This window comes from Merops nubicus, unplaced genomic scaffold, assembly GCF_000691845.1.
Source record: "Merops nubicus isolate BGI_N331 unplaced genomic scaffold, ASM69184v1 scaffold9713, whole genome shotgun sequence".
Taxonomy (NCBI): Eukaryota; Metazoa; Chordata; class Aves; order Coraciiformes; family Meropidae; genus Merops; species Merops nubicus.
In genome coordinates this window covers 1-17,741 of record NW_008598268.1, presented here as the reverse complement: position 1 = coordinate 17,741, position 17,741 = coordinate 1, and the positions used below count along the sequence as shown (strand labels likewise).

At 34.5% G+C, this 17,741-nt stretch overlaps 1 protein-coding gene across 1 annotated transcript in view; it reads left to right on the top strand.

Moving 5' to 3' along the window:
• CNTLN (centlein, centrosomal protein) overlaps positions 1-15,855 on the top strand; it is a gene marked incomplete at both ends in the record, with an annotated part of 120,543 nt that extends 104,688 nt beyond the window's left edge. Inside the window, 5 exons of the mRNA XM_008936994.1 lie at positions 7,205-7,369; positions 11,608-11,705; positions 13,451-13,577; positions 15,170-15,307; positions 15,670-15,855. Coding sequence (XP_008935242.1) covers positions 7,205-7,369; positions 11,608-11,705; positions 13,451-13,577; positions 15,170-15,307; positions 15,670-15,855 — 714 coding nt within the window. The remainder of the gene's footprint in view (positions 1-7,204; positions 7,370-11,607; positions 11,706-13,450; positions 13,578-15,169; positions 15,308-15,669) is intronic.
• Positions 15,856-17,741: the final 1,886 nt, after the last annotated feature.

Here is a 17,741-nt window from a genome sequence, read left to right as displayed (position 1 = left end):
CTACTTATATTTGAGATGCAGAAGTATTTCTGTAGGAAATGGTTCACTCCCTAAAACAGATGGAAATGAGGAGAGGTTAAATTAATATTTCACCATTCTTTCAGCTTTTTTTGTTTCTTTCTTGCTCATATGTTCTTTTAAAAATAATTTTAATTTTTAAAGATATAAAGCTGTATGCTTTGGAAATAAGCAGATAAATCAAAAGGAAGTTTAAAAACAGTCTTTAAAATAGCATTTTCATTTAGGTTTCTCTGTATTTTATGTGAGCTATACAGAAAACAGATGGAAGCATTATTAATTTTTTCCCCCAATGAGTTTTAGTGCAGCATATTTGTGTGTGTTATCTGAAACATATGAATACTTAGTATTGCTGCTGTTAAATTCGTAATGAGTTGTAGGGATTGTGAAATTCCCTGACTGACTCTCATGCAAGTAGTTCATTTGCAGTGCTTAGATGTGTTAAGATTAAGCAGGGGGAATATGGCAAGCACTATCCCTGACCCTAGATGAAAAATTCAAATTTCTAGCTTTATGACTTTTCCCCAACTCTCGTGTTTGGTGAAAATCAGATAAATACTATGTAACCCTGAAAAAAATCTTGCAGTAAAACCTAGTCCTGACTATAAAAGATTGCACAAATCCCGTGTCTTATATTGAAAATTCTCTAGTAAGTACAAAGGTGTGGAAATCTTGGGGCAGATTTTATGCATCAGATGGAAGTCTTTGGTTGTATATAGCAATACTTAATGTACACAGGCGTGTTAGGTGTTGGAATAGCGAGGTCAACTTGTATTTGTTTAGATAGCAGCACTGGGTACATGGGAACATCAGTTTTAGACTTCAGCCACATCTTCACAACTGGCTTGCTGTAACATTCAAGATATTTTCAAGTGGGACAATATGTTGTGAAAGGTCTTTGGTTATATTTTTGTTTTTTAATTTAATTGTATTAAAACTTGTTTTAATGCACCATATTGTGTTCTGTGTAATATACTGTAATTGTAAATATTTTTTTTTTGGAGATATTTTCTGAGTTCTAGAATTTTTATCTGGAAATGTTAACCTTATAGGCAAGGTCCTGCGCATCTGTATATTTTGACAGTTTGCATTGGAAACTCAATACCTACAAAAATTAAAGCACATAGTTATGGTCATAACAAAACTACTTATATAAGTAATGTTACATTCATAGTTAATAGTCCGTATATTCCTTTGAAATTTGCAAGGACAGATGGAGCTGCATCTACTTTAGTGCAAAAGCAAGAGAGTGTTCTTAAAATGTACAAAAATTAGACATAGTATACAGCAATAGTTACTTGTACAGAGATGTGAAGTGAAAGTGATAGAAAATGCAAGCTAAATATCAAATTGCTGCAGTTCAAACCCCTTATCTTTGAATTGCAATTGCTGTTATCATTATGCAGATGACATGTTTCAGAAGCATTTTTATCATATAAAAAAAAGTTACCTGTGTTATTACTACATTTTTTTCTTATTTTCCATAATTTATTTGAAAAATCATTGATTGCACAAATGTGCAGTTCTGTACTCAGGCTTGTCTGTTATTTGCAACAGCAGATGATTTCTTGGAGGATTGAGCCCAGAATATATTACACCAATTCATTTATACACGAGTGTTTGCATGTTTCTCTAGGATAGATATATGGGTTCTGGTCTTGATCTATGTAGTATTATCATTGTTTGCAAAAGGAAAAAGGCAAACCAAAACAAAATTTAAAATGGACCTATCTGCTCTGATTTTATTGTTTTGTTTTTTTCATTACCTCATAATCTCATAATACTATGCTTTTATAAATTGTAGCATAAATTTAGCTATAAATTAGGTATGAAATAGTTGATTTAAAATTACAGGTAAAACATTTGTTTTTGAAGTTGTACACCATAAATAGCCCTTTATACATTATGATTACTCTGATCTGTACTAGCGCATGATTAAGATAGCATTCACAGACTTTGATAAGTCTTTATTTGCTAGTGGTTACCCCTATATTCCTAATAATAGCTGAGTTTGTGATTTCTATGTATGAAAGGGCCGTTCTGTAGATAACTGTAAACACTGCTTTTATAGAGCTGATGAACTGCAGCCATGTTACAGTAACATTATCAGTAGAACAACTATGTTTTTTCTTTAGTAAAATACTTGAGATAAGAAATACATCTCTTATCTGCATGCTGATATCTATATTTCTCTGCTGGGAACTAATTTAAGCACTTCATGGGAGATTGACATTTTCAGTGCCTTAAACATCCTTAAAAGCTGCTTTGTTCATTGCAAACCATATTTAGTATGACCTCATAATAATGTAGCACACCTCAAGTGTCATGCCTGTCTTTACTATGCACATTGGAGCTGTGTTCATCTGTACTAGACAACTGCACTTCAAGGAAATATATTTTTTTCCTTGATAGGCAATTAGCAGTAATTAGGAAGATTCACTTCAGTAAGGTGTCAACATGAGATTGTTTAAAAAAGTTGAATGTCAGTGGCTTTAAAAGAGGGTTTTTTTTCCCTGACACACAGGTATGGAAAGTGAAACATGAAATGTTAATTTAACTTTTCTGCTTATTATTCATGCACAATATTATTTTGTCATTCAGATACTACTCTGACAGAGTGCAAAGGGTGTTAAAAATAGTGCTGCTAGGATAAAAAGAGGATTAATCTACCATTGGCCAATTAGCCAAAGGGTACTTAATGGTCTCTAAAGGCTACTGAAGTCTAACAACTAGCTAAACCGCTGGCAAAAAGTTCTCTGTATTACCTTCATTTGCTTGACATTTTGTGAAACAGTCAGCTGCTGATAATTTGACTGAAAAAAAAAAATTATAACTCAGTGATAAAGTAGATTTTCCTAAAATTTCTGTAGAATAAATGACAACTTTTACATTTTAGAACTTTTTCTTGCTTTTGAGGGTCTTCTTTTCAGTTTAGGAATAGGATAGGAAGTCACCAAAGACTTCTGTTTCATGTTTTGTCTTCATGTTTTGACTTCATTCCTGGAATACTAAGCAATCAACCACTTAAAGCACTTGCATGAAAAAAACTTTCACTGAGGATTTGGAGTTATTTGCCTTTTCTCTATATTATCACATTAAGTATGCAGCACAGTTGGCTTTTTGGTCTGGTATATATATTTTCATATTTTCAGAAGGCTACATACCATCTTTATTTTTTTTTTTTTTTTTCTGTGACCCATCAGGCAGAGCTAGGTTTTGATTCAAGAGAACAAAACAGGGTCAAGATTAATGGGATTGACTCAATAAATTTTGCCTTGGATATTGTAAATAGATTTATCATTATGTTATAATAACATTTGTTAGAGTGTGCAAAATCATAAATACCTAACTCAGTTCCTGCAAAAAATATGTTTTGAAAACTTCTTTCGTGGTTTCTGTGTGCAACAAGTACATCTTATCTTGTCTATTTTTCATGATCATGCTAAAGCCATGAGATAACAGCACTCTGTTTAAAACCTTTCAGATGAGCAATATTAGATTTTAAAACAGAACTTGGTACAGGAGCTGTGCATATAGTGAATATATCTTTATTACCTATGGTAGGAAGGTTTCTTAGAGAAGACAAAAACAAATATGTTGACTTCAGGTTTCTTGTAGACATCTCTATACACATTGTAATCTTTTTGTCTGCTGGGATTTTCACACAGGAAGCTACATAGCATATATGATTTTTACACATCTGAGGATATCAGTTACAGTTGAATTACAAAATAAGTAGTAAAATAAGGTTGTGTCATTGCCTAAAAAAGTTTTCAAGAATACCTGATTCATATCCTGTTTTATATTTTTTTTTAGAAATAACTTCCATTTAATATATTCAGCAGGCATAAATGCATGGCATCATGTACAGCAGTGACAGTGCAGTATCAATCAACAACAGAAATGTCATTTTCATACATGCCAGCTGGAGAAGGAGGGTGACTTTGCTGTAAACTGAGGTAGAAGCTCCTCACAGTGTTGTGATGCGAAAGAGCAATAGGCCATTCCAGGAGCTTCCTACATTAATCCATTTGGCCTGCCACGAATCTGTCTTTCTGAGCGGAAAGCTTAAGGTTAAAAGCCTTGCTGAGTCACTTGAAGTTTTACATTGAGTGCACAGAAACTGAGATTTCATCACTTATCCTTTAGTGTACAGCAGAACAGAGTGTCATGGGTATACCAGGAGCAAGGAGATTAAGATAGATGGATGTTAAAATATTGAATCTATAAACATCTGTTAAGCCAAAACACTCTGGAGGAGGTGCAACAAACAAAGACGCTGCATCGTGGAGGAACAGCGGTAACCTGACTTTACCAACATCTGGTCTAGCTGGTGTTTAAGATTCTGCCTTTCATCCTGGTGACCTCTTCCCCTGGAGTAAATCCTTTTTTACTCTGTCACTCAGGATTTATGTGCATGGTAGCACACACACACAAAAAAAACCCCAACTCTGTGTCTAAAAAAGAAAAAGAACAAAAGACTTGACCTAAAACTTAGCGAGCGAAGAGGGACGGCAGGGTAATGAACTTTCTTCTTAAGCAAATGAAAAGAAAGTATTTTAGGCATTAGTATCTTGTCACAGCAGGGGGACTGTTTTCTACATCCTACTCATTTATATAGGCTTTTCACATACCCCTTCAATATATGTGGAATAGAAGAACAGCGCAATACAAGAATCAACCTTGTAACAACATTTACATTGTCTCCAAGGATGTTAAGAGACAACCTTCTTGATGCCTCTGATTGCAATTGCATGGCTGTCTTTGTCTGCAAGTTGGGGGTGTCTTGCACTTCATTTATTGCTGTCACTTCACCCCCATAGTTCTGATGCTGTTCCTGAGTTTCTGTACATTCATATTTTAAATGCTTTTTTCCTACCTCCTCACTTAAATAAATGCTATAGCCGATGTAACACTATCCTCTTTGGCACCCACCCCATGAAAGCCCTTTCTTTTTCAATATATTTGCTGTCATTTTTGGGAATGTGACCACTACAATCATGGCATTTTAGACCAGATCAGATTTTGGCAGCAGCAGTAGCCTAAGAAACTTCTTGGAGTCATGAGCTATCTTGGGCAGATATGGGGGCATTTCTAATTTTAATCAGAGATATTGATTTAGCTCTGATTTTTTTTTCTTTTCTTTTTATGAATAATTTATTATAGAGATACTGAATCGTGAAATTCTACATGTAGAAATATTTGCTATACTGAGCAAATGAACCTCATGTCTTTCTATACTATATCTTTCTGTACTACTATTTTTGCTTATTAAAGTAGTCTGCATTTTGTCTTTTACTCAGACTATATTAATTGTGAGAATAACAGATTAAGGAACAGCCAATTAGAAATGACATTAACACTATTAATCTCTTGTTCTATAATGACAGCAGATGTAGAAGAGAGTAGAAAGATTAAAATAGAAAGATTAAATCCTTTACTGAGAATAGTACTTACCTCAGATACAAGTGTAAACTGCCTGTTGGTTTTAACAAATCCTGTAGGTATGAAAGTAGATTAAAAATGCACTGTTAGAGTTTTAGTTTTAAATACAGGATGCATTTTGTTGTATCAATGATTTTTTTTAAAATATTGCAAAATCTACAAGCATTCTCATGTCATTAGTAATGGGAATAAACATGATCATAAGTAGTTTTATTTGGATATGTGTGATCTTCAGATGATTGGTGTGGAAGTGCATGTGTACATAAACAGATGTGTATAAAGTTTTCCTAGTAATATCAAGCAGTATAAAATCTGGTTTTGAGTTAAATAAAATGCTTGGAAATAGAGTACTGTCTTTAACTTTGTCTTACCCTTTTTTTTTTTTTTTTATGTACCAGCATATAATCAGGCACACATTTAGTCATTTCAGGCTGTGGTATCTTTTCCAATTTATCAGAATTCTCCACTAAGGAAGGGTTTTTTTGCCATTTGAGAGATTTCAATACCATTCTGTGTAATTATTCTTTATGCTAAACTACTGTATTACAATTCTTTTGAATAATGATATAGTACTGTAGTTCCCTTCTTAAGGAGAAGGGAGTCGTTACATCTTTGGTGGTTTTTGACTGACTGTAGGTTCATGAAAATTAACCACTAGCATGAAGATTATTTTAGTTCCCCTTTTCCTAGGGATAGTTCATAGCCGAATGTAAACAACAGTCAACATTATTTAAATTTAAACAAATACTTTATTTAAAGGATTACCGCTATAAGGAGTATTATGAAATATATTGTTACAAAGATGTATGTATACAAAAATGAATGTCTTGTCAGTTGTCAATCAAATGCAAGAAGACTGAGAGTTTGTTTGCATGTTATTTATTTGAACTAAATCCCTGACAAGCCTCGTCTGCTAATTGGACTTAGCATTTATGTTGCTAAATGAGAAGCATTTTGGCTGCAGTATAGGGTGGTAAGACCTACCCAGTGGAATAAACAACTAACATCTGTTATCCTGTCCTGCTCCAGCTTGGCTTTTACCACTTAAGTGCCTCAGCCCTAGAGTCAAGGTTATGGAATATGTGATGTGGTTCTCTGGCTGTGGTGTATATATGTGAAAGGGAAGAAATAACACAACATGAGTAGAGACCAGCCAACCAGAAGATATTTAGTGCAGCTGGTCCACTTTGCTTTAACCTCTACAAGCCCTACAAATATCAAAACAAAAGCCAAGAGAATGTTGTATGCTTTATAACAGTTGTCAACACAGCAATTCAAGTGAGCTTACAGTGGTCACCATTAAAACAGATTTGACATTTAACCACCTTTTATATGCTTTCGTCTCTTAGATACCTGGATATTTCTTCATGCTCTGTGTAGAAATAATTGCTGTGTCCCAGAGAGGCTCTAGGTAAACAGGTTTCAACAGTAACTACAGTTACAGTTCTGTATGATAATTTTTTTGCCTGTCATTGTAAAAACAGCAAGGTGTACAGTCAAAATTGAATTAGCTTGCCTTTTAAAAAAATTGCTTTCTTATGTTAGTTGACTTCTCTTAGCTGCTGGATTTGATCTTTGCATGTACTAGAGGATTCAGCCAACAGCTATGCAATATAATTACACATAATATGTACTGTTAAATACCTCTTGAATTCTAAACCAGAGGAGCATCTCATATGATTGAGCAGAAATGTTTTTAGAATGCGATGATTGTGATTTTTTTCTTTTGTTTGTAAAACAGGTGTTGACTTCCAACCTGGCCAAGTGGCAACAGGAGAAGGAAGATCTACAAGAAAAATTGAAGTTGAGAGAACATCTGTCTCAAACTGCTGGCAAGAATGAAACCACACCAGTTCCTTCAAAGAACGTTGATTCAGAGATGAAACAGCTGCAGTGCAAACTAAAGGTGACAGAACAGATTATCCAGTGCTGAGGATAATTCGTATGAACAGTATTTTCTAACTGGGTCAAGCAGATATACGTATACTCACTTACGAATAGCATTTATATATTTTAGCCAGTGATTAGTTGCTTAGGTGTTAGATAACCTTTGATGTTGATTAGAAGTGTAATCATAAGCAGCAGAATTAAAAGGTACAATTAAAACAATTTTTGCAGATGAAATAGGCCAGATAAGGAGGCTTGATAGGTTTTTCCACAATGATTAAATGCAGCTTGTTGGAAAGTGCTGTGGAATTATTTCAATGAGAATTGTTTTGATTCTGTCCTTCCTTTAAGATGGAGGTAAGCAATAGCAATCTGTGAAAGGGAAGCAAAGAATGAGCTGATGGGGCAGCCCATGTAATGTAACAGCATTATGTTACTATTACTCTTTTCTTCAAGGAGACGTATGGGGTTTTTTTATTTGTATTTTTGTAGATTAGCCACTACAAAAATACTAACTTCTTGATTTATTTCATTTTTCAGTCTCCAGTGATTCTGTGATATGTGGATGATGTATAGATGCTGGACTGTGTTGATCTGAGAGTTTTCTCAGCAGGTGGTCTGGCTTGAACGTAGTAATTCTTCCTCTGTTCTCACTAAAGGAAATATATGTGCAACAATGTCTTAAAATTGAGGGGTTTTCATCGTTTTGTGATTAAAATTTGAGAAAAGACGAAAGGTCAAAATGGTACAGCTTCTTTTGCTGGATATGATATGGGATAGAAATGGGATACTAGCAAGCCGGCTGCTGAAGGATCAACTAGAAGAAAGGGCCATGTTACATGAGCAATATAGCTGGCTCTGCCTCTGCGTACTAGATTAGGTGTGCTAGCACACAAGATAGGTGGGGAGCGCTCAGACCTTGAAGCTTTTGATAGTAACCATGACATTACAGGTCTTGGTCATGGCATGCTGGAAGCATGACATCTAAATTCAAGGATTAATAACGGTTGGTCATGTTGAGGGCAGCAGGTGGTAGCCGTGAAAAGACACATAATTTTATCTACTTTAATTATGAGAAGGAGATCTTGAATGTTGATTTTACATTTGGGTTTGACTAATCTGCTTCTGTTGATGGTGGCTGGTACTTTAATTGGGATTGTTCCTTTTAGGTGGGTGTCCTCATTAGACAGAAACCTAGTGGTCAATTGCTCTGTGAAAGTAGGAAAAATTTATAAATCAGGATTTTTTAAAATATTTTTTTGGTAAAATACTCAAAGAGTAATATTTGTGCTAGAAGCCTACTTTCTTTGTCTACCATGTGTGAACTGCAAAATACATTGCTGAAAAAGCAAAGGCTTTTTGTTTCTGTAGCAGAGGAAACTTTTCATAAGTATATATGAATTTTATGTCAAAAATACTAACATGAGTTTTAATTCCTTCTGAAAGATGTATTACACTTTTAATATAAAAATAAATCATGTATGCAAAACTGCATGTAGAATAAACATAGTGTGTGACCCCAAGTCCGGATTAGTACGGTAAATTCACTGGTTGCAGAACTGGATGAGAATTTTTATGATAAGGGCCTCAAAAGCTACTTAAATCAAGTTACTGAAATTCTTAGCCTTACTTTGACCTAATAATTTTTCAAAAAATGTAAGTCTGACAAGTCGTTTTTAGCAGAAGAAACTGGCAAAAGTTCTCAACTATTGTTCCAGGATATCTGGCATACTTAAAAAGGAGATACAAAGTTATTCTCCTAAATTTCTGACTGTGAAAGAAGCAAAAGCTTTGCTTATAGTTCAAAATCTCAAAGGATCTGGGTTTATTAGGTTGGGGGTTTCTTTCAGAGCTCTCTTTGCAGTGTTTTGTTTGTGTTGTATGTAACAATTCCTTGTATCTTTGCCAATAGAAAGAATTGTGTTAAGTGTGGGTGGTGAGTTGGGAAGCAAAATACCATAAGCATATGTCTCTGCCCTGACCATGTGCAGAGGCTTACCTAAATGGTCTGTTCTCTTTAATATCTTTATCAATGATCCAGATGGGGGATCAAGGGCATCCTCAGCAAGTTTGCAGATGAGACTAAGTTGAGCAGGAGTGTTGACCTGCTTGAAGGTAGAGAGGCTCTACAGAGGGGTCTGGACAGGCTGAGTCAGGTGAGCCGAGGCCAATGGCATGAGGTTCGACAAGGCCAAGTGCCAGGTCCCGCATTTGGGTCACAACAACCCCATGCAGTACTACAAGCCTGCGGAAGAGAGGCTGGACAGCTGCCCAGGAGAAAAGGACCTGGGGGTGCTGGTGGGCAGCCGACTGAACATGAGCCAGCAGTGTGCCTAGGTGGCCAAGAAGGCCAGCAGCATCCTGGCTACTATCAGAAATAGTGTGGCCAGCAGGACTAGGGAAGCAATTGTCCCCTTTTGTTTATCACTGGTGAGGTCACACCTCAAATACTGTGTTCAGTTTTGGGCCCCTCACTCCAAGAACTTTGAGATGCTGGAGTGTATCCAAAGAAGGGCAATAAAGTTGATGAAGGGGCTAGAGAACAAGCCTTATTAGGAGTGGCTTAAGGAACTGGCATTGTTTAGCCTGGAAAAAAAGGAGACTCAGCAGGGAGTTACTGCTCTCTACAACTATGTAAAAGGAGGTTGTAGAGAGGTGGGGGTTGGTCTGCATGTAGGAATTGATAAGGGAAGACAAAATGGCCTCAGGTTGCATCGATGGAGGTTCAAGTTTGGCATTAGGAAAAATGTCTTCACAGACTGGTCAAGCAAAGAAGAAGGCTTCTCAGAGAAGTGGTGGAGTCACCATCCCTGGAGGTATTGAACAGACATGTAGGTGTGGTGCTTAACCTGGCAGTGCCAGGTTAAGTGTTGGACTTGATGATCTTGGAGGTCTCTTCCATTCCAAACAATTCTGTGATTCTAAGTATTCATGTTCGCACCTGGTGTGTAAGCCATGTAACTGGGTGCTGTGCTTTCACGCTAATGAAGCTCAAGCTCAGCAAACAGGTCTCTGGAAACTCAGGAATATTCTGCTAGCATACATCATTTTAACAATTTTCTGGTTATACCTCACATTATAATAATAGTAAATAGACTAGACAAGTTATTAAGAACAATATTTTACATCTAACTACGCACACAAGAATATATACTCCCCTTGAGGTGCACAGAGTTATGTACAGTACTCCCATTAATGCTAATAGGCGTTACAAGTCTGCAGTGAGTAGAGAAATTCTCCTGAAGTACCTTTGTTTACAGCATGTTTGATCTGTTCGCTTATTGTTTATACATAATGAGTAAAAAGCTTTAGCAAAGTGGCTGAACCTCCATGCATATATGCACATATATATGTTGTGGATACACAACACATTACGTATCTTTTGGCAAAACCTATTTGGAGTTCTCAAACCTCTGAATGCAATATTAGAGCTGCCATTTTCAGCAACAGCATACAAGGCATATGCTGAGAATGCTAAGATGGCTACTTAGTTCAAATTTTTTTTTTATTTCTGTAGAGTGATTCAGTTGTTCTGTATTTAAATCTTGGGTAGGTTATATGTGCGTTTGCATGGAGGAATTGAGGCATTTTTTTACTTCCTACCCATTCTCCTTCAATGGAATTACACATGCCTGAAAGTTGGGATCATGCCCTTTTGTTACTGAAATGTAGGATTTGTGTTAGTATGGACAAATAAAAATGTCTTTGTCTTGTGCTTTGAGTTTCAAGGGACAAAAGATATGTATCTTGTATTCCTAAATGCACAAGATGAAAGGGATTATTGGAAACTGTTGCTCTATACATGTAGGCCCCTTGTGCTGTTGAACTGTACCATTCAAGGGTGTAGTTCAAATGAAGGTCTAATTTTATTTCTCTTCTTTTCTGTCACTTTTTCAGCTGGCCATGCTATGCTAGTACAAATGTGGTCCTGATAGGTCCACTGGGCTTGCAGGTGTCCTGGGAACATCTATTAATTAAATTATTAGCTTATATACATACGTCATATATATATATAAATTACACTACATACATAATTAGAGCAGTGGAGAAGTACAGATTTTGATCGTATTTTTCAAGAAAAGTACTTTTGCTTAAGTATTGTTAGAAAGTAAGAATCCTCCTTTTGTACCAATTAATTTCTAAGAACATGCATAAAACGTGTGAAAGTTGACACAGCCCATTATTTCAAACAAATTTACTGTTGACTGCAATAATATTCCATCTGCTTTATTTATATTTTAATATTTTTCAATATAGAATTCAAATAATGAAATCACTAAGCAGTCGAACACCATTAAGTCACTAAAAAATGAAGTCCAGGAAAAAGAAGAACGGTTTCAGGAACTACGGGCAAAGTATGTTCTCTTTTCTATCCATTGTGTCTGGTGCCACCCTGTGGCAACTGTGTAATTCTTAAACGTTAACCCGTGAACAGATTTTAAAGAGAATGTTTTATTCTTCTTTTTATTCCAATCTTGCAGACTGTTACAGATTTATTTATTTATTTATTTATAGAAACTGGAACAGTACATGCTAAAATTGTGTTTTGTTTAAACTGATGAGTGATTAGCTAGCTACAGTATCTGTATTGCAATAAGAATACCTTAAATCAAAACTCAGACTGTAGTAGACTATTTTATCCTTGATGTAAGTCTAAATGAATTCCTTAGCACTGTTAAATACAATCTTTCAAACAGAGTAATTCTTTGCCTAGGGGCTAAGAGACATGTCAAGGTTCAGGTGCTTAAACAAGATTAAATATCCAGTCTCACATTCATAAAAAGTTCAAAAGGACAGTTGTAGTTGTTTCTATTTGAATTGATTAAGATGTACTACTCATTTTGAAATTCATATGTATTTTTGTGAAGTGTGTAACTGAGATATTTTTTCTGCCTACTTTAATTGAGCTAATACTGTTGTTCAATTGTATTGTTGTATAAGCATAAGCTATTAGTGTATCTGTGAGTTTCTTGCCTGTCCCAAAGTTTAAATCCTCTACCCATTCTATTTTTTTTATTTGTAAAAACAATGCAGTTTATTTATCTGAAATTAATTAATTTTAAAAAAAGAGAACTCTTAAAATTGTTAAATTCTTTATTTTCATTTTTGAAGTTAAATGGAATTTTTCCACCATAGGACTTAAATTGAAAATACAGTTACTGTTTATGATGCTTTCTTTATAAAATGGGCACTGTTTTTTCATAAACTGTTAAAATATAAGGTATAATCACCAAAATAGCATTAGTAGTATAAATGTGAAAGAGGTGGAAGAAATTTTAAGATGCACTGTTTCCCTGTGGTTTTTTTTATATGGTATTTGGCATCACCAATGTTTTATTCCTGAACATATTACCATCATTCATTTTGCTTTCATTAGAAAAAAATAAGCCAGAAGTCTCAATATACTTATTTATTGCCTATGTTTATATCTAAAGTATTAATTTGTATCACAGTGGTGGAGGCATTTTGTAAGGTATCATTTTCTCATTGAACATAGAGTATGTTGTGTTACATGACAATTTCCTTTTTTGAGAAGTTTCTGAAAAATGCTGATGTTGTTTCTAGGTTTTACAGTTTTTAAAAGTTACTATATTATCTGATATATTACAGGGATAGTGATTTTTCATGGATTTCTGTATGGTACTCAGTTGAACAAGAGGAGTCTTCCATCTTTCATTTTCTTTCAAAAACGTTTTTGTACCATATAGTGTTTGAATGATACCTGTCTGAGACATCAAGGAAGTTGAATTAATTAAATATTGTTTTGTTCAACAGATTTTGTACCTTTTTTTCATAGTAGCTTAAGAATTACTATGATTTCAGATCAAGCAAGTTAGAGCATAAACTACAGGAAAAAGCAAATCAAAATAAATTGCATATTTAGAAACAGTTCTATTTAATAAGAGACTTGAAACTGTTTTTAATGGTTGAGAATAGGGCAAATTTCAAGAAATTAATAAGCTTTTATTTAAAAAGATATTCTAAGATATAGGAATAATGATAATTTTTCTACTGCACTGATACTTTTTAGTTGTTTAAAATAGTTGCATATTAAAAATATTTCCTAACACTGACACGCAGCGTGATTCTTCCCTTGTAGGATTTCTCGACTGGAGAGGGACCTTAATATGAAAAGACATTTAATAGAAGACTTAAGGTCTCGTCTAAAAGCAAGTCAAGAAAATGAGAAAACCTCTAATGAAACATTAGAAAATCTTGAGAGAAAGGTACTTCTTTCTTGCTGTTGATAGTGTTAGGAAAAGCAAAAACTGTTGGATTTACAGAAGTTATTTCAACACACTATATATGCTGATCAATATATTGCTTTGAGCAAACAACATACAGTTAATTTAAGGGTGTATAATTTGTATGAAATCAGTATATGGTGATAGCTTGGATGGATTCAGCATAATATACTGTATGTTCATAAGAGGTATAACTGAAGTATTCAGAACACTGAGTTACAAGGGTTTGCTGTAAATTGTGAGAGTTATTTTTTGTCCATTGTAAGTTTATAAAGCACCTGAAACAAGGGTGATTTTACATTACATATGCTAATGAGGTCCATGCACCTCTCCTCGCTATAGTAGTTAACTGCTTTAATATGCTAATATGTTTTCTACTGCCATGGTATGAATGATTCACAGTTATCTTAATGTAATTCTATCTGTGTAGACAGAGCTTGATTTCCATAGCAAATTATTTTCTTCGGCAAATTTCTAGGATGATTTCACTGAAGCTAGAAGAACTTTCATATCTTTTGGCACCTTTCTATATTGTCCATCCAATATATTGCACTTTAGCCTTTAATACCAGGAAAAGATTCTGGCATTTTCTTGTCTGTGAGGTTATGCACCGTATGACCCCAAAATAGAAATAAGCAATTTACCAATTTGCTTCTGTTTTCCTAGAATGCAGAAGCTTGATGAATATCACAAGCACTATATCTGCTTGCAGTCATATAGCACTTTCAGCTCTAGAGAGAGCTACTGTCTTACCCTCTATGCCAAAGATAAGGTTTTAAGAAATTCACAGCCAGAGAATGAGAGCATAACTAAGCAAGTAAGCTAAAGTATGAAAAGGGAGAAGTACCAGGTTTTGGTTTTACATGGAAGATTTACAATGGAACAACGTACTTTAATGCTATTCTTCAAGTATTTTAAGCGCTGCATTTCTCAGATTTCAGAGAATAAAATTCTGTACTTTGATTATTCCATATGGAAAATTGACTTGATATATTTTACATTATCTTCAAGAGAAGATCAAAGAAATTCCCTGTTACTCCATATTGTCAGGAAAATTTTGTGATTAATATTGTCAGGAGAGATTAATGATTTTCTAGGAGCATCAGTCCATTTCATTTTACCCCAAATCAATGTCCGCATTGTATAGCAAAATTATAATAATTAGCCAAGAGACTTTACAGACTATTAACTTGTAGACAGTTATCATTTTATCAGCTCAGGTTTAATTAATGTTTTTACCTCTGATAGAAGAAATGAGTGGAAGTTGTGGTCTGCTCACTTTTACACACACTGTAACAGTAAAATATATATAAAGAGTTCTGCAAGTGAAGAGCTTTTCTTTACACTTAATACAACTGAAAACTTTAACAAGATTGTGCACAAACTGATCTCTAGTGGATCTTCAGTAGAGACTTAATAAAGACTGTGATTTCAGGAAGAGGTACTTCTTGATCAAATTATTTATATGATACAGGTATGTTTATGCAATGTAGGTAAGCTGAATTTTGACATTATTTTCATTTTTAATTTTTACATCTTAATAATCAATTGCTCTTGGCCGTTCATTATTTCAGGTAAAGGCACTGACTGAAGACTGTTCGAACAAAAAAACTTCCATTGACTCACTGAAACAAAGACTTAATGTAGCTACAAAAGAGAAGTCTCAGTATGAGCAGATGTACCACAAGGCTAAAGATGAGTTGGAGAAAAAGGTATGTTAAGAGTTGTGCTGGCTCCAGTGTGGAACTTTTTTATACCTCAGTTTCAAGTGAAAAGTTGCAAGGTCGTTGGCTTAGACTTTTTAAATATGGACAGGGGAAAAGAGCAGAATAACAGCAGTGTATTTCTCTGATTTAATAAAATCACATATCCAAAATTTAGGTGCTGAGACATAGACGTAGTGACTGAAAATGAAATTAGTTTCCCCCCATGAAAATTACATTTTATGTGTTGCAAGTAGAATGTTCTGTGATGTTAACCATGATCTGCTAAGCTAGTTGTTTGTTTGTGGCCTACCACACCTGCCTATCAGCTTTTATCATATTACTGCTGTTTGTCTGTGAATTTGTTTCAGAATCTCAAGCTTACCAATCTGGAGAGCAAAATGATAGAGACTGAAAGTGCCATGACTGAACTTGAGACAACCGCCTCTCAACAACTACACGACTTGGCTAAACAGAGTGGACAAGCTTTGGAAACTGTACAGGAGAAGCTGCTGCTCACCAGTGACAGAGTAGAACAGTTCATGACATTTGTGAAGGTTTGAGTTTTTATTTTCTTTTGAGTGTTTACCTAAATAAAGGTATTCTAGAGTGAAAGCAAAACATAAAAGATGAAATAAGTCTAATATTTCATGTCTTCCCTGTTCTGGAACAATCTTTGAAGTTCATGCACTGTCCTCGTGTCATCTCTGAACTCTTCCAAGCAGGGAAAGTCAATGGCTTTAGGTCTGGTCTCTCTCCTAGACTTCAAAAGACTTCTGTCATTCTTATTCGTCATATTTTTGTATATGGCTGCCAGTGATATTTGTTACCCAGAAAAAATACTTAGTTGTATAGCAAATCACTCTGGAGAAAAAACTTTGCCAGCACATTTAAGTAAATAATTCATATCTGTTCACTAGTGTGAATTAACTCATTTTCTACATGCATGTGCAGAAATAATATTGCAGAAATAATAAGGAAGCATCTCTATTGCAAAATTGAAAGCAGTTTTAGAAGCCATATGTAGAATATTATTTTTCTTACTTTGGTTAAGAATGTGCTACAGTGCATCATGCAGTAATCCTGTGTCTGTGGTGGTGTACAGATCACATCACCATTCTGCTTCATTGTGAAGTTCTGCAGAATGCACTGATCTGTGTTTTATAACTTAGTATTTGAAATATAAATATTATTTATTTTTCTGAGTTACCCACTACCTAACAAAGAATTATGATGCCTGTTCAGTATATATCTTGTCTTGAATTTAGCATATATCTACTACATAACTACTTATATACAAGGTTATATTTTACTAATCCATGAAACAGATCCACTTCTCTGCTGTTCTTGGGTTGTGGTAGAACTGCTTTCAGATAGGCTTGAGCAAGTCTGGTAGCACCCAAAGTAAATAAGCAGAGGTGTTTTGATGCACTGTAAAAAGAGGGCATATATAGTTTTCTCTTCGTTATAACTTTCCACTGTGGATTGAAATTTAGTACATTTTACTCTCTCTCTGTCGTCATCAGATGATGTCACTGTACATTACAGTTTTCAGACATCTGGCATTGTCCTGAAATCATCACATGTTCAGTTCAGTTGCAAAATTCACATCAGCTTTGTTATGAAAAAAGACTAAACCACATTGAATGCACTTAAAAATCCTAAATTCAAATAATTTAGAAGCTAAAATATATAAAGTGAAAGTTATTATTGACTTTAATGAAAAAATATGCCTTTTTTTGGAAGAGTTATTTTCTTTTTTAAGTTTGTTATTAAAATAAAGGTTATCTTTTATTTCATAATACTTGGGAAGGTGGTATGAAATTGATTACTGTGCCTCATGATTCATAAGTATCTTGTGTATTCTTGAACAAAGTTATTTTTCATGGGAGAAGACATGCTTTCTTCTAACACAGACTACTTCATCTAAGAGGAAGAAATGAGTGCTCTTTCCACAGCTGCTGGCTTATTTTTGGCTAAGTATTGGAAATTCTGAGTTAATATAATGGCTTGGTGTGGTTTGGCTTTTTAGTGAAATACTTCTGTGTTGTTGAAGACACAGAGACACAATTCAGTCTCCATTTGGGCTGCTATGAATTTTAGAATGACTTCATTGAATAAAGTGCAGTAGCAATTATAGACAAAGGAATTAAACAAGTGTTCATACTATCAATACTTTACATATTTCCATAATGAAAATTTTGTCAAAAAATAGAAAATGAGAAAGTAAAAGATCTTCTGATCTCAGAATTGTTTGTAATGATGAAAATCACCTGTTAGCTGCTATTGATATTCTTGATACTTCATTACTTGTTGAATAAGATGACAGCTTCTCTGTTAGGTACCATGAATATTGATTAGCATTTACATGGTTATACAGTATGTTAAAAGAATGTTAATATATAGTTTATCCTTAAATAATAATAAAAATAATAATAATAAT